Source organism: Meyerozyma guilliermondii, genomic scaffold (genome assembly GCF_000149425.1).
Source record: "Meyerozyma guilliermondii ATCC 6260 scaffold_8 genomic scaffold, whole genome shotgun sequence".
Taxonomy (NCBI): domain Eukaryota; kingdom Fungi; phylum Ascomycota; class Pichiomycetes; order Serinales; family Debaryomycetaceae; genus Meyerozyma; species Meyerozyma guilliermondii.
Window position 1 is genome coordinate 393,385 of NW_001809793.1, and position 26,260 is coordinate 419,644.

General features: G+C 43.8%; 12 protein-coding genes across 12 annotated transcripts; 4 read left to right on the forward strand and 8 right to left on the reverse strand. All coding sequences in view use genetic code 12, as the record gives it.

The window, feature by feature from the left end:
- Positions 1–4: 4 nt before the first annotated feature.
- IPT1 (inositolphosphotransferase) lies at positions 5–1,393 on the forward strand (the record flags this gene model as incomplete). Its single annotated transcript, XM_001482082.1, has 1 exon — positions 5–1,393. The coding sequence occupies one exon, from the start codon at positions 5–7 to the stop codon at positions 1,391–1,393; it is 1,389 nt and encodes a 462-aa protein (XP_001482132.2).
- A 797-nt stretch (positions 1,394–2,190) lies between these two features.
- On the forward strand, positions 2,191–3,990 carry PGUG_05896 (uncharacterized protein; the record flags this gene model as incomplete). Its single annotated transcript, XM_001482083.1, has 1 exon — positions 2,191–3,990. One exon carries the CDS (start codon positions 2,191–2,193, stop codon positions 3,988–3,990), a length of 1,800 nt encoding a protein of 599 aa, XP_001482133.2.
- Positions 3,991–4,035: 45 nt separating this feature from the next.
- Positions 4,036–4,899, reverse strand: PGUG_05897 (aldo/keto reductase family protein; the record flags this gene model as incomplete). The annotated part of the gene is made up of 1 exon (XM_001482084.1): positions 4,036–4,899. The coding sequence occupies one exon, from the start codon at positions 4,897–4,899 to the stop codon at positions 4,036–4,038; it is 864 nt and encodes a 287-aa protein (XP_001482134.2).
- Positions 4,900–5,834: 935 nt separating this feature from the next.
- On the reverse strand, positions 5,835–6,683 carry PGUG_05898 (aldo/keto reductase family protein; the record flags this gene model as incomplete). Its single annotated transcript, XM_001482085.1, has 1 exon — positions 5,835–6,683. One exon carries the CDS (start codon positions 6,681–6,683, stop codon positions 5,835–5,837), a length of 849 nt encoding a protein of 282 aa, XP_001482135.2.
- A 638-nt stretch (positions 6,684–7,321) lies between these two features.
- Positions 7,322–8,968, forward strand: PGUG_05899 (uncharacterized protein; the record flags this gene model as incomplete). Its single annotated transcript, XM_001482086.1, has 1 exon — positions 7,322–8,968. One exon carries the CDS (start codon positions 7,322–7,324, stop codon positions 8,966–8,968), a length of 1,647 nt encoding a protein of 548 aa, XP_001482136.2.
- Positions 8,969–9,049: 81 nt separating this feature from the next.
- On the reverse strand, positions 9,050–10,594 carry PGUG_05900 (cytosine permease; the record flags this gene model as incomplete). The annotated part of the gene is made up of 1 exon (XM_001482087.1): positions 9,050–10,594. One exon carries the CDS (start codon positions 10,592–10,594, stop codon positions 9,050–9,052), a length of 1,545 nt encoding a protein of 514 aa, XP_001482137.2.
- Positions 10,595–10,897: 303 nt separating this feature from the next.
- PGUG_05901 (uncharacterized protein) lies at positions 10,898–12,142 on the reverse strand (the record flags this gene model as incomplete). The annotated part of the gene is made up of 1 exon (XM_001482088.1): positions 10,898–12,142. One exon carries the CDS (start codon positions 12,140–12,142, stop codon positions 10,898–10,900), a length of 1,245 nt encoding a protein of 414 aa, XP_001482138.2.
- Positions 12,143–12,634: 492 nt separating this feature from the next.
- On the reverse strand, positions 12,635–13,972 carry PGUG_05902 (uncharacterized protein; the record flags this gene model as incomplete). Its single annotated transcript, XM_001482090.1, has 1 exon — positions 12,635–13,972. The coding sequence occupies one exon, from the start codon at positions 13,970–13,972 to the stop codon at positions 12,635–12,637; it is 1,338 nt and encodes a 445-aa protein (XP_001482140.2).
- On the forward strand, positions 13,546–14,103 carry PGUG_05903 (uncharacterized protein; the record flags this gene model as incomplete). The annotated part of the gene is made up of 1 exon (XM_001482089.1): positions 13,546–14,103. The coding sequence occupies one exon, from the start codon at positions 13,546–13,548 to the stop codon at positions 14,101–14,103; it is 558 nt and encodes a 185-aa protein (XP_001482139.2).
- A 508-nt stretch (positions 14,104–14,611) lies between these two features.
- On the reverse strand, positions 14,612–16,432 carry PGUG_05904 (uncharacterized protein; the record flags this gene model as incomplete). The annotated part of the gene is made up of 1 exon (XM_001482091.1): positions 14,612–16,432. The coding sequence occupies one exon, from the start codon at positions 16,430–16,432 to the stop codon at positions 14,612–14,614; it is 1,821 nt and encodes a 606-aa protein (XP_001482141.2).
- A 228-nt stretch (positions 16,433–16,660) lies between these two features.
- On the reverse strand, positions 16,661–18,049 carry PRB1 (Prb1p; the record flags this gene model as incomplete). The annotated part of the gene is made up of 1 exon (XM_001482092.1): positions 16,661–18,049. One exon carries the CDS (start codon positions 18,047–18,049, stop codon positions 16,661–16,663), a length of 1,389 nt encoding a protein of 462 aa, XP_001482142.2.
- Positions 18,050–18,716: 667 nt separating this feature from the next.
- PGUG_05906 (uncharacterized protein) lies at positions 18,717–22,052 on the reverse strand (the record flags this gene model as incomplete). The annotated part of the gene is made up of 1 exon (XM_001482093.1): positions 18,717–22,052. One exon carries the CDS (start codon positions 22,050–22,052, stop codon positions 18,717–18,719), a length of 3,336 nt encoding a protein of 1,111 aa, XP_001482143.2.
- Positions 22,053–26,260: the final 4,208 nt, after the last annotated feature.

Genomic DNA, 26,260 nt, shown 5'->3' on the forward strand with positions numbered 1-26,260 from the left:
CACCATGCCGCTGTTTTTTGCGGTTCAAGCCAAGGGTATGAACATCTTGCGTGTTCTAGTAAGGCCATTCTTGTTCATATTTCAGTTCCTTTACCGCGTCTTTTGGTCTGGATTGAACGAAAAGTCATTGATACAACTTGTGGTGAGCTTCTGGATAAATTTTGCCCCGGTGTTCGTTTGGTTGATGATTTTCAAAAATGCTGGGTTGATACCAAAAAAAATTCGCCCTCCAATTCACGTCAAATTGGCTATGAATATGGACATTTTCATGTTCGACTTCATGAAGAAGCCCATTGGGTCCCTCATAACTCTTACTGGATTGGCCGCTGTGTCCTGGCTCCTTTATAAGAAGTTTTACCGCCCCAGTGCATACGCGGAATTATCGTCAATCCTGGATGACAACTCGTTTGAAATGAGTTCTGGCGGTTCTTCCGACTTGGAAGACCAGGTGAGCACTTTCGACTTGGCCAAATACCATTCTTCTACCCCATCGGCTCCTGGCGATTTCCAGGACGATGTTCATCATGGTGACCTTGTTTTCTTCCACAAATTATCCCACAGAAGGATTGCTGCCCGAACCGCAGAGATCAATCGCAAAATCGTTGAACACCTCCAGACCACCGGTCTGTATAGACCATACAATTGTTGGCACTTATCGCCAATTTTACTTACCGCTGCAAGTTGGGTTTTACTCAACATTGCACACTACTTCCGCGTTGAAGTCTACACCGCCAAAGACTTATTTGCATGGGCATCCTACGTGCTTGGTCACTTCTTTGTTCCCTTATTTACCGCCATTTGGCTCTACGTATTCCATGCTCCTGGTGCTCTTAAGTTATTTTCCTTTGGATTGGGCATGCAAAACATAGCTGGCGTGCTCACTCATTTATTGCTTCCAACCGCTCCTCCATGGTTCATCCATCTTAATGGAGAAAACCTGACTGCAAATTATGATATGCCAGGTTATGCTGCAGGATTGACAAGAATAGATGTTGAAATGGGTACCCATTTACATTCTAAGGGATTTCATGCATCTCCAATTGTTTTTGGAGCAGTGCCATCATTGCATTCGGCCATGGCCGTCATGGCGTTTTATTTCGTAAGTTATTATTCTCGGTGGACTATTCTCAAGATTATGGCGTTGTCATTCGTGTGCATTCAATGGTGGGCCACCATCTACTTGGATCACCATTGGCGCCTTGATTTGATAGTGGGTATGTTTTACTCGCTTGTCGCTATCACAATCTTGCGAACCTGGAGCAAAGGATTCAACAAGGTCGACAAGGACTTTCTTGATGCCCGGTTGCGATTCGACTTTATACGCGGAAGTACCATGGGTATGAGAGTATTCCGCAACACTCGGTTGCAATCTTTCTTTGACCCGTTATCATAAATTTGGTTATATGATAAGCCTAGAAAATAGATAGTATGAATAGAAGCATTTGGTATTTACTCGTGTGACGAGGCTGAAGGTTCCATGGGACTTTAGCCACTCCCAAAAATAAATAACCTACGTGGCTTAAACAAAATAATGTCAAACGATCTAACCCGTCAATATGCATGGTCCACTTGGGTGGCTATGCAACTTTCCCCTTTTCACCGCCGTCTCTACTCCATACTCATCTGCTCCCCCACCCCTGCACCTAATGCTGTGCCTTGATAACAAAGAAGAAAAGAAATTCGCGCCGTTCCACCAACCCCAGTTGCCTAACCGTTTCACGAAAACAAGCGAGGCTGGTTATCTGGACTAAATTCCTAGGTTGTTCACTCTATCTAATCTGCTTAGTTTGTCTAATAAATATACAGGGCAATGTAAACATTAGTGTCCTTTTCATTCTAGTCTAAGGGCGTCGTCGAAGTAGTGGCTGAGTTAAGCGATGTTACAATGCGCGAAGTGGGCTGTACCTCGAAGTGCACGGAAAAAAAAAGTCAAAAAAAGCAAAAAAATAACCAGGTGTGCCTGTATACAGTTTTCACGGAGCCCAGTTGCTATTACTGGCCATTCAAGATAATATTTTACTTGTGTGACCTGTCATTGACCAAGAGTGCTGTTTAGACGTCTCTAGTGTCCAAAACTCGTGTGTGTGTTTGATATTTATATGCTTCCAACCTTATAGACCGCTTTCCATTTACCTCAACTGTTTCATCTTGTCGTGTGAGTATAACCCGTGAAGCGGTGACGGGCCAACCATGTTCCCCAAAATATATAACAAGAAGTTGAAACATGGAATTCCCCTATTGATAACCGCTGCTTGCATTTTCTTCACACTTAACAACTACTTATCTGATGACATTAGCCAGTACTTGTTGGAAGCGAATGCGTTGCACATGAATCGACAGTCTTCCTTCGACCCTCGAAGTATCACCTACGCGCTCTTCTCGTATGTGAATGGGCTCAACAACCAAGAGCTCATGAATTTTTCCGACCTTGGCAACAAATATGGAGTGTATTTTCATTGGGATGATTGGGTCGACTTGTCAGCCGCCAAATCCATTCTCGGCAAGTATCGGCAAAAATACCCCCAGGGTCAATGTGATAGCGTGCTACGCAACTTTGCCGATGTGAATGGCTATTTCATGGAATCTTACAACAAAAAAGTGTATCGTGGAATGGCCGATCTTTATTGTCTTAAGGAAATACCCGAGCGAGTTATTATTCTGACAGACAAAGCGTTTGTGCATATTCCGGTAATCGGCAAAAAGCGCTTAGGCGAGTCCAACCTTCCCTACAATATCTATAAAGACCAGATGGTCAACGAAATGATGAAAATTCAAACCTCTGATGATTTGACTTTTAAGGTCGCCGACTATAAACCATTAGAACACGAGGTAAACATCAAGGCTGAAGATTTCATCTTCAATCTCGATTCAAACATCTTCCACTTGCAAGAACAACTCAACAATAACACCATCTCCTCAAAAGATCTTGAATACCTTCAATTTTTGGAATACTCTAGTGTGTTGATAGAAAAATCAGACACTTATTTCAAGTATCCATGGATTATAACCGATGTCATTCAAGGAAGATCCCATCATTTAGCATATCCTTTTTTCAAGAGGTTCATTGGCGATCGCGAGCGTCAAAGTGTCATTCACCATATGATTCGTGTATGGTTCCAGTTTGCCGAACTGAATAATATACCGAGCTGGATAAATTACGGCTCGCTTTTAGGCTGGTCATATAACGGTGTCAATATGCCGTGGGATACAGATATCGATGTTCAAATGCCAATACGTCATCTTGATCGACTTGGTCGAGAATTCAACCGACTGATTATAATCGAAAATCCTCGATATGGAAACGGCAAATACTACTTGGAAGTTGCTCCCACCTACACAGCTCAGGGCAATGGAAGAAATTTCATCGATGCCCGTTTTATCGATATCAACACTGGACTCTACATTGATATCTCAGCATTGGCACATACAAACTTCAAGCCTCCCAAAAAGCTCTTTAAAGGGTCAGAGAACGTCGAAGACTTGAAGGCGATGACTGTTCACTGCAAGAATTGGAATTGGCATACTTTAGAAGAGCTTCTACCATTGAGACACACCTATTTTGAAGGTGGAGAAGCTTACATTCCTCGTAACGTGTCACGCATTCTTACTCGAAAGTATGGAAAAACATCCTACACTACCAAGAATCGTTTCAAGAACCACAATTACCAGAAAGATATCCGCCTTTGGGTCCCCGATAGGATATGTAGCTCTTCGCCCAACAAGCGGTTCCAGGATGAAGAAGGATCCGCGTTGACATTAAAGGGAGCTTGCAACAGTCCTCGTTTGCAGGATGAGTTCCGAATTGTTCATGAATCGGCTCAAAGAAGATTAGATTTCGAGGTGGACGTGGATAATAGTATTTACTACGATACTGAACAAACACCTCCGCTTCCAATATTCAGGAAGGATGCATGGGATTATTATAATGACATCAACAAAAAATTAGTCACCGATGACAACTGGTACGTACGAGAGGAGATTGTACGGTAAATAATGTATTAGTATTTGCATAAGATAAACATTCAACATTTTTAATTACGATTTGGACCGACTTGGATCCCATCCACCAAATACATCATAAGCATCAGGATGCGCAAGTTCAGCAAAATCTTCATCGGTCAATTTGAAATCGAAAAGGTCAAAGTTTTGTGGAAGTCTTTCGGGTTTCAGTGATTTTGGAATTACAACTACTCCACGATCAATGTTCCATCTCAACAATACCTGAGCTGGCGTCTTGTTATACTTCTTGGCCAATTTAACAAGGGTAGGATCGTTCAATTTAGCACCAGTAGTAAGTGGGCAGTATGCCTCCAATACAATTCCAAGATTTTGACAGTAGTCCACCAAATCTTTTCTCATAAGCCAAGGACTCAATTCGATTTGGTTTACAATAGGCTTGTACTTCAATCCTTCCCAGTCGTAAAGTTCTTGAATATGGTGCTTACCAAAGTTCGATACGCCAATAGATTTAACCATTCCACTATCAACAGCTTCTTGTAATGCCTTCCATGTCTCGATCCTAGTTTTTTTGTCACTTAAAGGGTCATGAATGAGCACCAAGTCAATATACTCAAGGTGTTTGACTTTGTTGAGCGATTCTTTCAAACTTCTCCAGGTCCTATCGTATCCTTGGTTCAGATTTGTAATTTTGGTGGTGTACAAAACATCCTCTCTCTTGTTGTTCTTGTCTTTACCAAGCCAAGCCTTGATTCCCTCACCAGTTTCTCTCTCATTTTCATATTCTTGGGCAGTATCGATAAGACGGTATCCGACGTCCAAGGCTTTTTCAACAATTCCAGCAGTTTGTGAAGCAGGCAAAAGATACACTCCGACACCGCAAGCTGGAATCCTTGAGCCGTTTAGTAATGGGAAGCAGTTCTTTGCTGTTAGAGGTGCCATTGTACTTGAATCAATACTTGCAAGTAGTAGAAATGAAGGGGGCTTAGAGTTTAAATGTCCGTAGGTTCCGCCACCAGCTGATCGTCAATATAAGGTTCGGAGATCCGAGGAGTGCACGAGATAGCACTATACGTGTAACTCGTTTGCGTAACTTTATCTATATTGTGCGCAGCAAGCAAGAGAACATTTGGCAACCGACGAAATGTGAAAAATAGGTGATTTCGACTCGGGGAAGGTCAATTAACTCAGAGATAGCTATATTGCACACTGAGTATATTCCAACCACAGTTCCACTCCTGAGCATCTTCTGTGGTTGAGCAATACCAAATTAATGTTTTAGTTTACGACATTCAAATTTATTAGTTGCTGCTGAAAAATCATTATTGCTTCCGCAAGAGAAGATCGTTGCTTCAGAAGACTACTTTTCGTGTAGTTGCTACTGCAAGTGGCCGTTTTAGTTAATTCAAGCGAGTTGCGATTTACTTCCCAGAAGTAGGTTTTATTCAATTTGGACTAAAAGCAACATAGCCTAAATGGTATAGCGAGTAAATTGTGGACATGATCCTAGTTTATAACCAATTAAAGTACAGGAGCCTTTTCCTATTGAGCTGCATACGTGAAAAAGAACAATTCTCGCTGAATAATGGTAACCAGAAAGCTTGAATAACCAAAGAAGCACGATACTACCGTAACCCCAAAGGAACCCAAACGACGCCAATCATCATATGTCCATTGAAGAGTGTAAAGTTGATTCATCAGCTGTGCCTGAAATACTTAGGAATTTTTTCGCAGCCATTCTCAGTGCGTGGAAGTGCCTCAAGGTTTTAAAGAGAATTGACTCTAAGCTTATGCGCTGACTTACTGAGATGCGCTGGAAAATTAAATCCATCATCATGGTCATAGCATTCTCAAAAAAGTTCCTAAGTCTCTCGCTTCTAGCGCGATGATTTCACAGGATCCCAACCGCAATAGAGGTCATAGGCCTCTGGATGAGAAAGTTCCTTGAATTCCTCGTCGGTTAGCTTGAAGTCAAAGATATCAAAGTTCTCGCTCAAACGCTTGTGATTCAGCGACTTGGGAATGACAACCACACCTCTGTCTACGTTCCATCTCAAAAGTACTTGAGCAGGAGTTTTGCCGTACTTCTTGCCAATTTTTATCAAGGTAGGATCATTCAACTTGGCTCCAGTCGTCAAAGGACAGTACGCCTCGAGAACGATCCCCAAATCTTGACAGTATTTCACAAGTTCATTTCTCATTAGCCATGGACTCAATTCCACTTGATTGATGACGGGTTTGTACTTAAAGCCCTCCCACTCGTAAAGTTCTTTTAAATGGTGTTCGCCGTAATTTGAGACTCCAATAGCTTTGACAATTCCTTGGTCAACGGCCTCTTGAAGTGCCTTCCAGGTTTCAAGTCTGGTCTTCTTACCGGTGAGCGGATCATGAATAAGAACCAAATCGATGTACCCAAGCTGTTTCACCTTGTTAAGCGACTCTTTCAAACTACTCCATGTTCTACTATAGCCTTGATTCAGACCTAAAATCTTGGTGGTGTAGATGACATCTTCTCTCTTGTGTTTCGGGTCCTTTTCGAGCCACGCCGAAATACCCTCTCCTATTTCTCTCTCGTTACCGTATTCCTGAGCGGTATCTATAAGACGGTAACCTGTGTCCAACGCTTGCTCTACCATTTTTGCAGCCGGTGAAATAAGATAAGCGCCAAGCCCCACTGCGGGAATTTTCGCCCCATTGAGCATATGAAAGTACTCTACGCCAGGCATCTTCTATGGATAAGTCAAGTGGTTGCGCTGCTTATATATTAGGCTTGAAATCACTACTGATGGATAGCAATTTAGTGTCAAACGCAATCGCACTTCGGGACCCTGCAGAGAGTCGCACCGGCTACGGACAATTCGCACCGACTGCCCGCGAGTCGCACTGGCTGCCGGTAAATTTGCGATTACTGGCCGCGAAAAAAATTCGCAGTAAATTTCAAATGGTAATGTATGAGAGAAACCAGAAAAACGTTCGCGGAGCAGATGGCAGTCAGAGAACTTAAAGCCTCATACTTGGCTCATTAATGGAAACCCTACATTGGTTTATTATCTAGTTTGCAACTCGGCTTCGCCCGACCCCATTGTCGGGGTTGCACCGATCTGGCGAGCGGCTCTGCTATCTTTCCCAATTCGAATAGTGATAGCGGTCGTCTGCATATGGGCCCTTCTTTGTCGTTGATCGCTTTTCATTGGCTAGGAAATAGCATACTCCTGCCTCATTGAGTAATGCCGCGCAAGCGCCAGCGCCGATCTGGATGTAACGCCGCGAGCGGTGCTGCAGGATGAGGCTCGCGAAAATGGCTGAAAGAAAAAATGTGGGGTTGGTATTGTGTTAAAAGCTTACTTTTCGCCATGTAGTTTTCATGTTTGGCTTGGGAAGAGTCTCATCTTTTGAAGATGACGTTCCAGGAACCATTAATTTGGTTGATATGGAAGGCCTGCTAGATGTAGAAAAAGGGGCCAACGGTAATATTATCTTACATCCTCCACCCAGCAGTGATATCAATGATCCGTTAAGATGGCTGACGTGGAAAAAAGAATACCAGCTAATTTTGCTCACGTTTTGGGGCTTCATGCAATCGGTTTCCACCATCTGGAGTGGTCCTATATGGGATCTCTGGGTGGACTTGTTTGGGTGTACTTATAATGAGCTCAACATTATGAGTGGATTGTGTTTTGTATTCATAGCCTTGGGGTGTGTGATGCTCCAACCATGTGCTTTGAAACTTGGAAAGCGATTCGTGTACTTGATTTGTACCGTATTCCAAATCGTTGGCAACGTTATATACGCCAAAGCTACCGGCGTAAACCACCTCTATGCTGCATCTGCTCTTGTTGGTTTTGGTTCGGCACCAATGTACTCATTGATCGAGATTTTAGTTATGGATTTTTACTTTCAGCATCAAAGAGCCTCGAAAGTGTCATACGTTGTATTTGCACTTTTGGGTGGTGTTGCTTTGGGTCCATTGGCCGCAGGCTACGTTACTGATGGACTCGGCTGGGAATGGTGTCCTTACATCATGGTGATAATTTTCAGTGTGATATTTATCGTGCAAGTTTTCTCTATGGAAGATACGACATTTAGAAGGGTAGAGTCCCCCGATGATTTCCAATCCACCATATTAGAACAAATCAAAAGTCGTGAAAGCCAGCATTTAGAGTTGGGTAAAAGCCATCCTTCCCAGGTGGAAGTGGAGCTGAACAACGACGACGACAATTCCTCCATAGACCAATCGATTCCTAAAAGACCATATTGGAATCGAATGAACATTTTTTCCTTGGCCCACGCAGACCCTAGAAGCTGGCTCTGGGTCATGTTCAAGCCATTTTTCCTAGTGTCATTTCCCGCAGTGGTATGGTGTGGCATTCTTCAAGCTGTGCAGCAGATGTGGCTCACCTTGATCAACAGTACTCAAGCGCAATTGTTCTCTGAGCCTCCTTACAACTTTGGGAACTCGGCTATTGGTCTCACAAACTTGGCTCTATTTGTGGGTATTGTCTTGGGTTTATTGTACGGAGGTTGGTTTGTGGATAAGATTACTCTCTATCTTTCCAGAAAGAACAATGGTATCATGGAGCCAGAATTCCGGTTATGGAACATGATTATACCTGTGGCAATCAATCTTTGCGGGCTTTTAGCATACGGCTTGGGATTCCTGAATAAAGCTCATTGGGCCGTGCCAGCCATATTGGGTCAAGGCTGTCTTGGATTTTCCATGGCTGCAATCACCGGCATTGCCTACACATATTGCACGGACAGTTATCCAAATCTCGTGGGAGAAGGAATTGTCTTGATTTCATTCATCAATAATGCCGTGGCAACTGTGTTCACTTTTCTCATCAGCGACTGGATGGATAGAGACGGACTTGTGTTCATGACATGGATGATGTTTTTGATTGCATTGGTGGTTAATGGATCGTTCTTGGCGTTCACCATCTGGGGAAAGCTGTCTCGGCGGATGACTAAACAGCTCTATTACAAGATCTGTGATCTAGGAGAGGTTCAATAGTCGCCCTGATTTCTCCATCTATAAGTCATTTATCTATAAGTTATTCTATCTATAAGTCATTTTATCTATAATGCAATCTTGCTAACGTCCTACGTACTTCTTCTCCAACGGTCTAACCAAGTTATACCCAATGAAAGAAAAGGCAAATCCCAACTCAAAACCTATATCACCTCCAGGTGCTCCAATCTTGCGTCCAATGGGCCCAGAGTACCATACTTGGTTCATACCGACAACCACACCAGCTACTCCACAAAGGAATCCAAAGACACCAGCATATCCAACTGGATATGCCAATTTCGAATCAACGTTCTTGTAGTCGTATCGAGAAAAGTCACCACGATTATGAATAAGATGCTCAGATAACGAGATGGCTTCGTAGATGGCCAAATAGTATCCTATCAAGTTCATGAAATTGTCCATAACTTCCTCAAACTGGTAGTAGGCGGGAATACATATAGCCAACGTTATGAAGTTACCCAAGACTGTCCATATTACTCGAGGAACTTTGGCCAAAGGAGACCAAGCAGCCTGGGCACACAATGCAATGGTATACATGTTTGGAATATTGTTGGCGACAGTAGAGAGAGCCAACACGACACATAAGAATTGTCCAAATCCATGCAATGAGTTCTCGACAAGAATAGCGTATACTAATCCTCCGACTGATTTCGTTTGGTACAATTCCAGCCATCTGGCGTTGGTGAGGGTTCCCGTGGCACAAGCTGCTCCCAAGATAAGAGTGAAAATCAACGGAAGGTACAAGCCAAGGTAGATGCCAAAAAAGATCCTGACACTATTGGCATTTCTGGGCTGATAAACGGTATAATCAGATGCATAAGTAGTCCAGCCGGTTGCAAATCCATAGACCGCACCTCCAAAAGACAAGACATTTCCTGCCGTTGCTGAACCGCCTTTGAAGTCACCAAACGAAAAGTTTCCCGACATTGACATCCTGACGATAATGGTAATGAACACAACAGCATTGGGAACCCAGGACCATTTCTCATACAAATGAATTGCATGGTAACCAAAGAAAGTCACCAAGATGGTGCAAAGAACCAAGATCAAACATCCAGCCCATGGTGGACATGCACCATTATTGACGATATTCAACAATTGAGCAGACGACATGATATTAACTGCTCCCCAACCGACACAAGCAACCATATTGATGACTGCGAAGATTCTCATGGCATAATTTCCTACCAAGTATTTGGAAAGCAACATTTGTCTTAAGCCAAGTTTGGGTCCAAATGTGGAGAAAAATGCCACGGAGAATGCTCCGATCATAGAGAAGAAGATGATCACAAGCACTGCTTGCCAAAAGGCAAGGTTGAAAACAGTGATACCCAAGGCACCAAGTGCAAAAGTTGCAATCACCAAATTTGCCGAAAGCCACATTGTAGCTGCATTCACAATAGAGTTCTCTGTCTTTTCCTCATCGGTGATTGGCTCTATTCCCTTGGTTTCAACATTGATTTTCGATGCCAAAGTGTTGAAAAAGCTCAATTTGACCTCTCTCACTTCCGCAAAGTCAGAGCTATCCACAACATCAAAGTTGTTGATGCTATTTGATTTCTTTTCCGCCGTGCCAGGTAGGTCATGGCTCTCTGAAGAAGAAGCCATTGTTAATGTAGGTCCCAAACGGGGTGCAAGTTTGATCCTGCAGAGCTATAAAATTTTTGAGTATGACAGAAAAAAGAAACTTTTGACAGCTGCACATGTGACGTGATTTTTTGGGTGCAAAAATGCGATGTATGAAGGATACCTTGACTGATAAATGAGAACAGAAGCGGCCAAGTTTGTCATTCTAAGTCTACTGCACAGTTTTTGAGTAGCATGGCTAATCTTAGTTGGCTACATTGGTTTTTGAGGGAGAAAATTCCTCCTGATCATGCACATTGCAACTAGTATTATATAGGGAGAAAATTACGTCTCGTTCTCGTTAATATTGAGAGGACGAAGCAAATCTGCCAACTCATCCTCCAGATCTTTTTGAGGATGCTCTTCTCTCCACTTGAGAAAGTCGCTTGTAAGGGCCGCTTCAATCTCTAGCCGAGATCTTTCATGTTCTCGAATAACTAGCTTGGAACCCTCGAGCTCAATGCAAAATGCTTGTAAGTTCCCATTCCGCTTTTTCAAAATACAGATCTTGATGAAACGAATCAAAAAGATCAACCATCGATCCAAGAACCATTTCTCGAGCCGCTTCATTCGTCCAGAAAGAAGAATCTCGTTGACATCCCACTCTTTAACTGAAATCAAGTCGAGTCTATCTTTAATACCAACAACGAGTGTGGGCGTACCAGCCAAGTAACACTGAACGAGGGCAGGATGAAAGTACTTTAAGTCAAATCTCCCTTGTACCCTGGCTTTAAATTCAACGTACCTGTCCAAATTTTTGACTGGATCGTCAAGGCCAAACCGTTCTTTCAGATCATGGTTTTGTTGGGGCTTTACTGCATCAATTTCGCATGATACCAAGATGGAATCTTTCATCAGCGATGAATGACGTACTAAAGAGTTGTACTTTTCATTGTTATTTTTAGCACACTCGAAGCGGAATTTGCGCTCAAAGTTCTGCCTGACGGTCATCAACTCCTCAAAATTGGGTCCCGTCATTCCAGCTGGATTCATGTATCCTCTTTTTCTGTCATTCTCCAAGAAGAGCTGGTCATTAACGGCGTATATCCATGACAGGACCTTGGGGTTGTCTATTCCTGTAAGCATGAGGTCCAACATTGTTGAACGGGTAGCCACAAGATCAGCTTGAACTTTTAAGCCTTTTCTTTCAGAGTTGGCAAGCGCAACATACTTTGTTCCCGTTCGTGCTTTGTCTTCTAGCAGGACCACCTTGAGGCGAAAGTCCTGATACTTCTTATGACCATATCCAATATAGATGGGAAATTTTCGCATGCTCCAGGTTTTGGTATCTTTATCCTCGATAAAGAGTCTCTCATCCATCACCCACGTCCTTGCCAGAGAACGGTCCAATTCTATGTTCAAGGATTTCGTTCTCGAGTAATAAAGTGCTTCATATGATGGATCTTTTTCCCAGTTGCATTCTTGTAGCAAACTGTAAAAGCTCTCTGACCGAACATAACTCAAGTCTATTTCGTTGTTCTCGCAGCAGTGTGCTAAAAAAGCATCCACATTTTCCCAATCAGCAGCCATTAAAGATAGTTGAATTGATTTCTTTCTCTTCGTTCACTGTTTACCGCTTGTGGCATCTCCTTTTATGGGCCATAAGTGGGCTTATTAGTTCTGGCGTTGGTTATTTTCACCAACCCGCTTAAAGTCTCGTAGATTAGCCAAAGTTCATAAACTTCCACGCACCTTTTATCGCTTGATCCTGCACCTACTTTTCCTGTGTATATAACATCTTGTGGGACCTGCGAATCTCTACTACGAGTATCACTGTGGTATACATATCTAACAATGTTAAGCAGCCTTTAACGGGCAATCCCACCTTGCTGAATACGATATTTGGATCTTTGCCTAATGATTTTGTACGCCTCAGGTAAATTCAACGTACTTTACATGAATGTTCATGGGCCATGGATGCCCACTTAAAGTTGAAGAGTAAGTGTAAGGAAAAGTGAGAATGAAAAGAGTGCACGATATGCTATCAGGTATCCTTCTATAATGTCATTTCACGATATAAATTCACGACAATATGCATCTGTCTTTAAGACTGAGAGGGCTAACCAAGTCCGCCAACTCATCCACTTGACTGAGAGGATTTACCGATCCCGTCAACTCATCCTCTGGACTGTTAACCATTTCCGCCGATTCATCCTCCAGACCCTTTTGAGGGTGTTCTTCTCTCCACTTGAGAAAGTCGCTTGTGAGAGCAGCCTCAATTTCCAGTCGAGTTGTTTCACGTTCCCGAATTACAAGCTTCGAACCATTGACATGAAAGTGAAACGATTGAAGATTTCCATTGCGTTTCTTCAAAATAAAACCTTTGATGAACCGAACCAAAAAGATCAACCAGCGGTCCAAGAACCATTTGGGAAGTTTTAGGCGTCCAAGTGAATTTTTGACATTCCGTTCCATAACGGCAATCAATTTGAGCCCATCTTTAATACCAACGACGAGTGTAGGTGTACCAGCCAAAAAACACTGGATGAGCGCAGAATGAAGGTTTCCCGAGTGACGTTTCTCGTATACCCTTGCTTTGATTTCAACGTATCGGTCCAAATGTTTAAATGGACTGCTAAGACCGAATCGTTCTTTCAGATACGGGTTCACGTTTCTTCTTTTCTGGGGTTTTACTGCATCAATTTCGCATGCTACCAATATGGAGTCGTTTAACAGTGATTCATGTCGTACTAAAGAGTAGTACTTTTCACTGTCGTTTTTGGTCCACTTAAAGCGAAATTTGTTATCAACCATTTCCTGTCTGACTGTCATCAACTCCTCGAAATTGAGTCCCGTCATTGCATGTGGATTGAAAAAACGATTCTTCTTGGAGTAACTCCTCTCGTCGTCTTCCAAGAAAAGTTGGTCATTAACGGCATATATCCATGCCAGAGCCTTGGTACCATTTATTCCTGACAACATGAGATCCACCAATGCTGAACGCGAAGCCACAATATCAGCTTGAACTTTCACGCCTTTCCTTTCTGATTTTGCAAGCGCAATATACTTTGTTCCTCTCCGTGCATCGTCCTCTCGCAGGTTCGGGCTATAAGAGTGATACCTCGCATGGTCTTTTCCAAGGACAAGTGGATATCTTCGCATACTCCAAGTATTGCTCTGATAATCTTTCAGAAAAAGTCTTTCATCCATTTCCCAGGTCCGAGCCAAGGAGCGATCGAATTCGATTTCGAACGATGATGTTTTCGAACAATAGAGTGCTTCATATAATGACTCTTCCAGCCAGTCGCACTGGCGTAGCAAACGATAAAAACTGTCGGACCGAACATATTTCAAGTCTATTTCGTTGTGCTCACAGCAGTGTGCTAAGAAAGCGTCTGCATTTTCCCATTGATCTGCCATTGAATGTTGAGAGGAGCGTTCAAGAAGATGCGATATTTGTCCTTCTCATCTCATTGGCTCATGTTGTGGCATCTCCTTTTATGAACCTGGCTTGGTTCTGGTGTTCCCGTATATTAGCCGCGTTGCATTAAAGTTGCCTAAGTTTAGCCGGGCTGCATCAACTTTCAAGCACCTTTTACCGCTCGATTTAAAAAAATGGTACCGTTCTGGGACGTACTTCAAGAATAAGTATACCGACCACTATAGATATCTGAAGAACCGTAGCAGTATTAAAGCATTCAGCTTTCACTTTCGCGAACGTTCATAAAATATAAATTTAGCCAGCCTGAAGATGAGTACAAGTACAAACAACTCTAGTTCAGAAGATACTCTCTACTAACTGCCAGCTTTTTCCTACAGAGGTTTTTATTTTTTTTATTTTATAACTATGCTCTTTTTCCTAGTGTTTTAGTTTGTGTCCGTCACATCACGGTATCAACCTAGCACAAAGTCTGCAACTTATTAACCAACCCTTGGAAGAGCCAACCAAGGATAAGAATTCTTTTTTTTTCTTTTTTTCTTTTTTTCTTTTTTTTTTGTTTTATTTTATCATAATCCAGTCATAGCATCGTAACATGTCCTCGGTGCAAAGTTTTGCACTTATTTGAAGAACCTGCCAATAGATGGCATCTTGGGAAAGTTGAGTTGAAAGTTCTTGGTGCGAGGAGGAAGGAAAGCAGGAGGAGAATCGGGAGTGGGAAGTGTAGTAGCAACAGGTTTGGGAGAGACAACAACAGGAGTGGGAGGTGTAGCAACAGACAACGACAGTGTGAGCTGGGTATATGGAGATAATGACGCACGGTGCCTAGCAATCCTCTCGTGTACGTGGGCCCAAGGTACAGCAAGGGGATCGTAAGGCTCCATTTCAATCACAAGCTTCATAGGAAGGCACATTGCCGGTCCAGTGGTATCCTTCAGTTCAGAAGGCCCGCCGGTAACATCAGCAACACCAGCTTCAGCATCATCACCGTTGGTCTTGTCGTCACGGTCCTCGTCACTAGAGTTAGTAGCTCTCGATTCCGGAGTCACTTCGGCTTCCAGCAGCTCCGACAATTCACTCGCTTGCTTAGCTTCCTCAAGATCCTCATCCTTGATTGAGGTGTCCAAACTTTCCACAACTTCCTGTGGTTCCAAATGCGTCAGTTCCGCCATGGGATAAGCATCGGGGTCGTCACATTGCATGAGCAACCATCTTCTCATCTCAATGTCGGAATAGCTCACCTCATCTGAGGAGGCCTGGCTGTCATCGATTTGACTTCCGTGATTGAGAATTCCAATCTCGCTGATGGACAGTGCGATACCAGTCAGTTCTTCCAAGATCTGTACTTGTTCTTCGTTCGCATCGTTGTCTTCAGACTCGAAATCCTCGAGCAAGTCGGTGACACTAACGTAATGGCTGCAAATTTCATTTTCCGACGACACCGACAATTCCTCCTGATAAGCTATCAACTCGGTTGACTCTCTAATGGCAGGTCCCCAGTGAGTAGGTCCCACTTGCACCACAATCTCGCGATTATCAACAATGTAGGTTTTATAATTGAGATCATCAAGAACCTCAACACCAGCATGACCAAAAGAAGGGTATTCGAAGTCGTCGTCAATCTGAAGGTTGCGACGTGCAGCATCATAAGGGTTATGGAAGGAGATTTCCACGTTTGAAGAGCCAAACTTCTTGAGGAATGCCCTCAACTTATCCCTTTTTCCACCTTTCTTTCTGTGCACCAATCGGCGCAATTTGTGGAAATACCTCCGGATACCGAAAGACAGAGCCTTTTTGGCCACAACGACAATACTTGCCACAGAAGAACCTCGAGAAGTGTTGGGAGTAAAGCGTCCAGAGCGTTCTCCGCAACTCACCAGATTTTTAGCATGACAATGGTAGCTGTTGCTCGAAGACACAAGAGGACGAAGCGAGCTCAGGTCCCTTGCTTGGCGCAAATACCTTTCCTCATAGGAGTTGTCGCCATCAGTCATACGAAGACAAGTTTGCCATTCTTGCAAAAGATCAATGGGTGGAAGTAAACGTATAACTCGTCCTGTAGCAGCTTCTGTAGCAGACCTGGCTGGAACTTCGACAGAAACAAACTTGGTTTCAGGCGACACCAAAGTAGCAGCATTAAAAGTGGCGCTGCCGGTAGTGGCTGCGGCATTGAGAGTAGCGCTGTCGGCGGTAGCAGCATTCAAAGTTGCACTATCTGCGGTTGCTCTCTTGAGGGTTGCACTATCAGTGGTTGCAACTGCGTTGAGGGTCGCACCGTCAGTAGCGTCAGTGGGGCTTTTGGTTGAAATGTCTCCATCAGAGACCAGCTTCTTGGTAAGGGTCTTGTACTCAAAGTTTGGTACAAAGTGAGGAAACAGTTTGGTGAAATCGGGGTCAGAATCGACCACTGGATTAGATCCAGGGCGGCAATAAAGTTGCATTGCTTGATTGAGAACTCTTGATTTCGTTGTTTCAGACAAAGTTGTAGTAATAAATAACTTTCACAGACCTCAAGAATGTGATAACTCTGTATAATGAGAACACCACAAATGGAACCTTAAGTACTATTGGGTTTGTGTTTTTACATGGTACAAACAGAACCCACTAGTACATGTTTCGCGAAGTTGAAAACGTCGCCATGATGCACCAAAAGCAAACTACTCGTGTATTTATAAGCTCCAGAAATCAGTCAAATTACCACCAGCACCGTTGTAAGCCAAGATGTTAGGCGAGGCTTTGTCCAAATTGTTGAGAACACCTTTAGTACCATATTTGATAAGTTTCAGCTTCAACAGAGCAGGCGAGATGAGTGATTCTGAGAACTCAGAGTTGATGTCGGGGTACAACGAGGCGAAATAAGAGAGCAATCCAACGACATGTGGAGTGGCCATCGACGTACCAGACATCAAAGTAGTTTCACTCCAGGTAAAAGTCGACAAGATGTCTTCTCCAGGTGCAAAAATATCGACACAAGAGCCCCAGTTGGAAAACGAGGCCCTATCGTCGGCATTGTTGGAAGCTCCCACACATACTGGTCCGGTGGCTCTTGCTGGAGACAGCGAACAAGCATCTTGGTTGTCATTTCCTGCAGCTACAGCAACATGCACACCAGCAGCAGTGGCAGCGTTCACAGCCAAGTCCAAAGCGGTCAGTTCTCCTCCACCAAGCGACAAGTTGATGGTGGCTCCCTTGTAGCCCTTCTTCTTAGCGGCCACCAGCTCCTTGTGAGCGTTGACGACAAATTCGATACCTTTGATAATATCGGAAGTGACACCAGAACCCAAAGCATTCATAACCTTTACAGCAACTAAATCGACATTTTTAGCAATACCGTAGGTCTTAGAACCAATAGTACCGGCACAGTGTGTACCGTGACCATTATCGTCAAATTTGAAGTATGGGAACGGCAACACACTTCCCCATGAAGCTCTATTTTCAAACTCTTCATGGTCAACCTTGATACCAGTATCAATCACATAGGCAGTAACACCCTTTCCACCTTCGTTGTCGTAGTAGTAAGAGGTTGAGGGTTCGAGCTCGCGATGACTCACTCTTGCAAGACCCCAAGTAGCATCCTTTTGTACATCGAATTCAGTCAATTTGACCACAGTTTCCTGCTCCACAAATTTGACAAGAGGATGGTTTCTGACTTCTTGTACGCGACCCTCATCCAAAAACCCCGAATATCCCTTCAAACCCTCAACGTTAAAAGACACAATATCTCTGGTTAACCCATAAGACTTGAGATACTCAGACTCAAGAGGGTCAACTTTAAAGTTGGCAGGAAGTGCTTCCAACCAGTTCAAATGCTCAGAGATGTCTTCTGTGCTAGCGTGGTCTTTCAAAACCACAATATAGCGGCCAGGAATTCCAGACAGTGATGGTTTCGCCATCAGCAATGGAGCCACAGTATCATCCCCAGCGAAAAAAGGAGCTTGTTCCTTCGAAGTTTCAAGTTCTGTTCTGAGGATCTGGGGGAAGCTGGAGAGCGCCTCCAAATTGGGTATAAGCAAAGCTTGAGTGCTGGCGGCCAAAAGCAAAAGTTTGGTGGCCAACATGATAGAATGCGGAGAGCAGATTTTGGGGGCGCTTTATATAGCGCGGTGGAGTATGCAGGAACGGGTGAAGTCTTATCGGTGCGAAGTCAGCAGCTGGTGTTTAATTTATTGTGGGGAGTTCTATTTAAAGATAGGGTTTATGCCCAGATGGTGGATAATATTGAGTTGAAATTTAGTTGAGTTGAAGCTTGTTTGATTGGACTGCAAATCGGGGCTACTACTATTTTTCGTGCTTCAATTTAATCACTTAGCTTAGAATTAAAGTGGATGCAGTTACAATTTGTGGTCTAATGCCAGCCACCTTATATTACCTCTTCAACTTTCCTTAGAATTTCATTGAATCGTGTACGGCATATAACGGCTTTCTTATCGGTGGCAAGAGCGAGCTTACTGTTATGTGCCGTCCAGGCGCGTGACGGCAAAAAAACAAAAGATGCGGCTGTTTTACGTGACAAAAACTTTAAAAAAAAATGTATCGTATTAAGCTAAATTGAATGCAATTGTAAAGCAAGAATGAAAAAATGATAACAAGGTCCAATAGGGCTTTTAAGGTGCCCTCACGAAAGAACGTCCAAACGAAGAAATAGGGTATAAATATGCTGATTTGAGTTTTCAAGTATACTCAAAAAAGGCACAAAAAGGGTATCATAATTATCCTGATTCATGTTTAGAATAACATGCCAAAGAAGAGCATAGTGGCAAACACGAAGGAGAATGGTGATGAAATTGAGGCAGCGCCTTCAGCTACAGTGACGGATTGAGCCGCAACAGTTGCCGAAGATGACGTTCCCAGACCGGCAGAAGCGGCAGGGGAGGTTACAGAACCTGCCACAGAACCTGAGCCGGGGGTGGATCCAGGAGTAGATCCAGATCCAGAGCCTGCTGGAGCTGCTGGTCCAGAGCCAGAACCAGAACCAGAGTTGGATCCTGATCCTGGGTTGAAACCAGAGTTAGAGCCAGATCCTGGGTTAGAACCAGATCCCGAGTTGGAACCAGATCCCGAGTTGGAACCAGATCCTGGGTTAGATCCTGAGTTAGATCCTGAGTTGGATCCAGTAGGCAAAGGACAGTAGGTGGTGTACACGTAGTGTGCCTTTGTCACGGTTGTCAAACCAGTGGTCACAGGAACAGCAGTACACTTGTTGTCCTTGCAGCTGGTGATTGTAACAACAGTGGTACTTATGTCCTCCACGGTATCGCAAGGAACAGTAGTTGTTATCGTTTCACCCTTAGAGGTCGTCACGATCACCTTACTTGTCTCGTGTCCTGTTCCAGTGGAAGCAGGGCAAACCGTGGTGTACTCGGTACACACATGGCAGACTGGACCCACGTCGGTGGTGTAAGTGGTCAAGTGTCCAGCGGAGTCAGTGGTAACGATCACCTCACCAGTTTCAGTAGCAACAGAACCATCAGGCTTTGTGGTCACAAAGGTGGTTGGGAACTCGGTACACTTTGGACAGAGAGGACCCACGTCAGTGGTGTAAGTCGTCAAGTGTCCAGCAGAATCGGTAGTGACAATGACCTCACCAGTCTCAGTAGCAACAGAACCGTCTGGCTTTGTGGTGACGAAAGTGGTTGGGAAATCAGTGCATTGTGGGCACACTGGTCCAATGTCAGTGGTGTAAGTGGTCAAGTGTCCAGCGGAGTCAGTGGTAACGATCACCTCGCCAGTTTCAGTAGCAACAGAGCCATCTGGCTTTGTGGTGACGAAAGTAGTTGGGAAGTCAGTACACTGTGGACATATTGGGCCAATGTCGGTGGTGTATGTGGTCAACGAACCACCGGAGTTGGTGGTAACAATGTAGTTTCCTGTTTCAGTGGAAACGGAACCATCAGTGTTGGTGGTGACGAAAGTCGTTGGGATCAGAGTACACAATGGGCAGATTGGTCCAATGTCAGTGGTGTAAGTGGTCAACAGACCAGCCGAGTCAGTGGTTACCACGTATTCTCCAGTTTCAGTAGAGACTGAACCATCGGTGTTAGTGGTCACAAAGGTAGTTGGTATCTCTGTACACAGTGGGCAGATTGGTCCAATGTCAGTGGTGTAAGTGGTCAACGAACCACCCGAGTTGGTGGTAACAATATAGTTACCTGTTTCGGTGGAGACTGAACCGTCGGTGTTGGTAGTCACGAAGGTAGTTGGGATCAGCGTACACAGTGGGCAGATTGGGCCAATGTCAGTGGTGTAAGTGGTCAACGAACCACCCGAGTTGGTGGTAACAATATAATTACCTGTTTCGGTGGAGACTGAACCATCGGTGTTGGTGGTGACGAAGGTAGTTGGGATCAGGGTGCACAGTGGGCAGATTGGGCCAATGTCAGTGGTGTAAGTTGTCGACAGACCAGCGGGGTCGGTGGTTATAACATAGTTTCCGGTCTCAGTGGAAACGGAACCATCGGTGTTGGTGGTGACGAATGTCGTTGGGAACTCAGTGCAACCAACACATCCCGATGCTGCTGACGACGAAGCTGCTGAGGATGAAGGTGCAGAAGATGCGGCTGACGAAGCAGGAGCAGATGAAGACTCAGCAGCAGACGACGAAGCAGCAGCAGATGACGAAGCAGCAGCAGACGACGATGGGGCAGCAGACGAAGCAGCAGCAGACGACGAAGCAGGAGCAGATGACGAAGCAGCAGCAGACGACGATGGAGCAGATGACGAAGCAGCAGCAGACGACGAAGCAGGAGCAGATGACGAAGCAGCAGCAGACGACGATGGAGCAGATGACGAAGCAGCAGCAGACGACGAAGCAGGAGCAGATGACGAAGCAGCAGCAGACGACGATGGAGCAGATGACGAAGCAGCAGCAGACGACGAAGCAGGAGCAGATGACGAAGCAGCAGCAGACGACGAAGCAGGAGCAGATGACGAAGCAGCAGCAGACGACGAAGCAGGAGCAGATGACGAAGCAGCAGCAGACGACGAAGCAGGAGCAGACGAAGAAGCAGCAGATGATGAAGCAGCAGACGACGATACAACAGATGATGATACATCGTCAATTCCAGGTGGCGTGGGCTGAGGAAGACATGGAGAACAAGCAGTTGGTTGAGTGGCTTGTGCTGGAGCTGGACCGTTGTATCTAATTCCTCCGTTAATGACAGTGGTAAGAACACCTCCGAAGTCCGTTGTAATCACCTCGAAATTAGACAGGCTGTATCCGAGACCGATATTGAATCTTTGTGATAAAAGTAAATTGGACAACGTCAAGATACCGGTGGCTGCATTATAATTCCAGCTAGTGATTGGAAGACTGAGTCCCAAGATGTTACCATCTCCAAAGCCTGCAACTTTGAAGGTTTGTCTCAAGGACAATGCCTCGACTCTCATACTGGAGGAGGGTGAACTCAAATAAAACGTTTGGTTTGGATCAACTGATAAAAGGGAGTTTTGAATCCAAACATTACTGTCAACACCGATGTTGAAACATCCACTACCTGAAATAGCGGTGGTTTGGTCGTAAACTTCATTGATCAAACAGATAGTTCCAGCGTTTGTGATTGAACCAGCAGCGGCACCCAATGTCACAAATCCACTCGACAACACTCTCTGAGAGAAGACAATAAGACCATTATTTTGCCACGAAGCAGACGTAATGGACATAACTGGTGTGCCAACACTTCCATCTCCCGACAACCACATGTTACCATTATTGGTAAACAGCAATCCCACCAAGTTGTAATTTGGTGCCAAAAGTGATTTCGATGAATCGAAGGAAATATCACCATTATTTGTGATAGAGTTGAGAACTCCAAGTAATTCAACAGTCAACCCAATCAAGTTCGAGTTACTACTAATGAAAAGCTGACCATCAACTTGAAGACTACCCAAGAAGTTGGTGATAGCATTATTGATAATAGACCAGTATACACCTTGGTTCACTTCGGTGTTTCCAACAATGGCTGCAATCGTTCCTCGGGTTGTAGTGTCCTGAGAAATTGTAGCTGCAAACGCTGATGATACCAGCAAGGCAGCGGACAATATCGCCCTCAAATGGAGTTGCATGTCAAAAGATGGATGTAATTACTGGTTTGACATGAAGGCGTCCTTAATATTTATAGGTTGGAGCTTTCAAGGCGGATCCATGATTTCAAGTCAGTAATTAGATACGCTGCAGCTAGGCTCCCAAGAAAGAAGTCCCATTTCGTAAAGAACAATGCCTTTTCGGGTTCTAATGCAACAGCTCTCGTAATGCATAATGTACGACGTGCACTTTGACAATGTGCTATGCATGACGCACAGTGGAGTTGATGCAAAGATGCCTTTGCATTGACTCACTTACGATTTTGTGGAAAGAGACATTTTTTCGTCTTCTCATATGACTCTAGCTAAGCAAGGTGAGCCCTACAAGTGAACTCATCACTATCTGGACTTGAATTCGATAAAAATTATGACAACTGTTTAAATGTTCGATTTTTTCGATGTGCAGCTTGAGCATCAAAGGCATCCGCATGCATACGCATGCATGAGAGCCTTCACTGAACCTCTACAATAACTTCTTGCTAAGCTTTATTTCAGTCTGGAACAGACTTGCGTTCCATAATTACAGCGAGGGAGAGGCTTGAGGTCATGAGGGGGTCCATGCAACATCATATCGTTCTGCCCTTTATTTTTCTTTGATTTATTCTATCTGAATGCATAATTCGCGCGACGTGCATAACCCCGACTTTCTGTTGAAGATCCATAAGGATATAGACGCCTCATAGTTTGACAGCTAAAGGGTCCAGCCGCCCACTAATTTCCATTCATTGAGAGATCCCGGGTCAAATTGCTCAGCATTCCTTCACTTTTTGAACAGAAGCTCAACAAATTCGTGGTGGGCTCGGTTACGGTTGTAACAATTGCACCCACTCGCATTTTTTTTAATATACGACGCAACTCCAATCGCACGAAAAGAACAATGGATTCATAGCCCTCTATGCATGAATTATGGAACGAGTCAGGTTGAAAAAAATAAATTCTCGATCTTGTCATGCATACGAGGGAATCTTGGCAGGCGAGTTGACGGTTTAGTTATCCGGCCCATCCTTTCGCTAGATCTTGCCCAAGCAGTCATTTGGTACATGTATCGTATGCACGTCTATGTGCATCGTACAACATCAATCTTTGATGATAAACAACTAAACAGGTATATATTTAAAAGGAATCATTCTCGCCCGTGGTGCACGAAAACGTGATACCTTGCGCCAACTAGATTGCTTTGTCCCGTATCACGAAGAAATTCTATTATTTTGGCGCGTGCATGATGCATCGATTAGTTTTTTTTTTTACGAGAAAAAAATATTCCATATTCGGTCCAAAGAAGGTTAACAAAGATGTGACTTACGTAAGCGCCTGGCTGCAACACGAGTAATGAACTTGGTCAGAAATGTCAAGTTCAGAGAAGTAGAACTTTAGAGGGTAGACTTTTTGAGAAATGTCCCCGTGAAAAGCTGTTCACGCACAGAGGCATATTATTCGTTTAGTTTTGCCAAGAGGTTAATGCTCGAAAAAAACGATGACCCCACTTGGTGGCTTATTCACCAAATCACTTTAACTGGTTCTGTCGTTGGATCATGTAATTTTGTGAAGTGTCTTCCAGATCGAGGCGCGAGCGAAAAAATATTTCTTGGACATTTGGTGTGAATTCACTGCGCGGTGAATAAAGTGAGAAATGAAACTAGACGCGAGTTACAAGCGAGTGGTGTAAAGGAAAATTCCATTAGAAAGGAAGCTTAGAAGGAAATTTGGAAGGAAACTTTGAGGTACTAGGTTGACGTTGGTGAATGTGCATGAAACACATGGGTTTACGAGATATATATTTTCGAAAGTACAATAGCGGTGGCTTACATCAACCATTGTATGAGAACATTGTTTCGCAGATTTCTTTTACTGTAACGGCAATCCAACTTAGGCGCCAGCGAAGAGTGTATGCGAGGCGGAAATTGCGGGTTAGGAGCGTACGTATCGGACTTGAGCTGCGCAGAGATATCCATACTGCAAGGCGGTGCGGCTCGTGGGATATCTTAAATCCCCTCCTGCCTGTTTCGGTCGTGGCGACATTGCAACCGTACATAGGCGGGATTTCGCGGTTTCTTTTATCGCCGCGCATGGATGTTTGCAATCGTAAATCGAGCTGAAAACGTGCGGAGCCGAGGCAGAAACATGGTTACTGGATACTGAAATTCTATCGAGGGGCTGTGACCTAAATCCGCCAAAATTCGTAGTAACTCGCAATTTTAAAAATCTAGGGTATTTTCCAGAGAGTTGAGCATTTACGCCAGTGACCAAAAGTACAATGGGGCCCAATCGCCCAATTGAGTATGACATGTGATCAAGATACGATTGGTTCAATCGAGTAATTTCGCCGAAACCAGATTTGACTGGCTACATATAACAAGGTTGATATGTAGTTGCTAAGCAAACTTAAGTGAATGCAATAAGTAATCATTCAATAACCACTACAAGAGTAATCAGCCAATGGGTGCAGAAAATGATATAGATATGTAAAAGAAAAGATTTCGACTGAGAGCTTGCTACTGCGAATGTCTCTATTGAATTGATCTTCGAATGAATACGGTTCATCAGTCGTATTTTTGAAACTGCATATATCATTAAAGCTATGAAGCTTTGCAGTACTAATAAGACAAGAAGCAAAACTGAACTTTTGGACTCTTGAGCGTGATATCCTACTAGAACTTGGCAGAATATAGGCGACTTCCCTGCAAATTTTAACTTATTTCTGTTTAACGACACTCTACCCACGGCGCTGACTCGGTCCAGTCGTTGAAGCGTCTCGAAATGGCTTGGCGTATATGTAAAGTGTTGTAACTTGGCTGGCGTTGAAATTTGGTGCTGATGCTCGGCGGCTAAATGCTCGCCTAATGTCGGTCGCTAAAGATGGGGAAGTAAAAAATAAATCAGCAGATCTCATGTTGGGTCGCTAAGCCCACCTTCGAGAAGTCATCGTTTCTACCTTGAGCTGGCTTGAATTCCAATTACGAACTCGAGGCTGAGTCGTGGTCGAATCCGGATTGGAAGAAAAAAGTGATGACTACGGAATGGTGATTACGGCGGAATGATGTCGAAGATTCAGCGTAATTTTGCGTTATCAACCGTCTGCTGAATCTAAAAAGTTATGTGGAATAATTCATTTTTACAACTTTAAACTTTGATTTTGGGGAGACGAAGTAGGTGGTCAAGGTGGTGACGGAAGTCAGCGATACTTGACCTGTTAAACTCGCATGGAGCGCATATCGTATAAAACTCTTAATGGTGGTCAGGTTTCAAATTTCAGCGGTTCAATGCAATCACTTTGCAGAAAGTTGAAAGGGAAGGTTTTACCATTGGGCTTTTGGAGAGCTTGTTGCAATCAGGAATATACACCAGTACACCAGTGCTATAAAATGGCTGCAAATTTGCGACACAGTTTTTTCCTTATCTTAAGAAGTTTCTAGTTCGCTCATTATTTATTTCTCAGTCAAGTGCTCAATACAAGTTCCAGTTGGCTCAAATACATTTGAAAGCCAGTGGGTTCTGGTTGATTACCAAGATCTAGCTCATCAAGTCACCTAGTTGCATTATCATAAGCTTCAAGACTAAAATTTGAGGTATGCTATTATCAGTTTGAGGTGGGGCCCTTTGAAGGTGATAGATCCATGCGTTACGAATAAGAATTCTTTAAGCGAGTAATAAGTAGTCAATAAACAACTCTGCGAATACCATAATACCTTAAGTTTGTACTAGAATATCTTTGTGTTTCTACAAGAATATCTTTGAGTTTGTAACATTGGTGGACCGAATAGCTTTGTTCGCTGGATTACCTTCTCAGTAAGTTCGATTTGCATAGTGTTACCAATTAATATCACTCTACTGTTCTGATACTTGGACCTCTTTTAACTTATTCATTACTAGTTTAACTGTTATCAACGTATCGCTTAACGCATTCATAAACCAAGGTCTCCAAGTCAAAGTACTTGTCACCAAGGATCTTTTTACCAGCGGGACTGTTGAGCTCATATGGCAACTTGATCTTTTAGGAAGAGCCTTTAGCTATCAACTTCGAGATTGCAACTTTTGAAATTGTCATTAGGAAATTCTTTTGACTTTCTCAAACAGTTTTATTCCATCTTGATTAGTGCATAATCTTTTCTCTTCTGGAGGCTATCTTCTCTGTCTCCAAGCGAGTAGAGCACTCAGATTCAGTAAGAATTGAAGGTAGCCTCAAACCACTT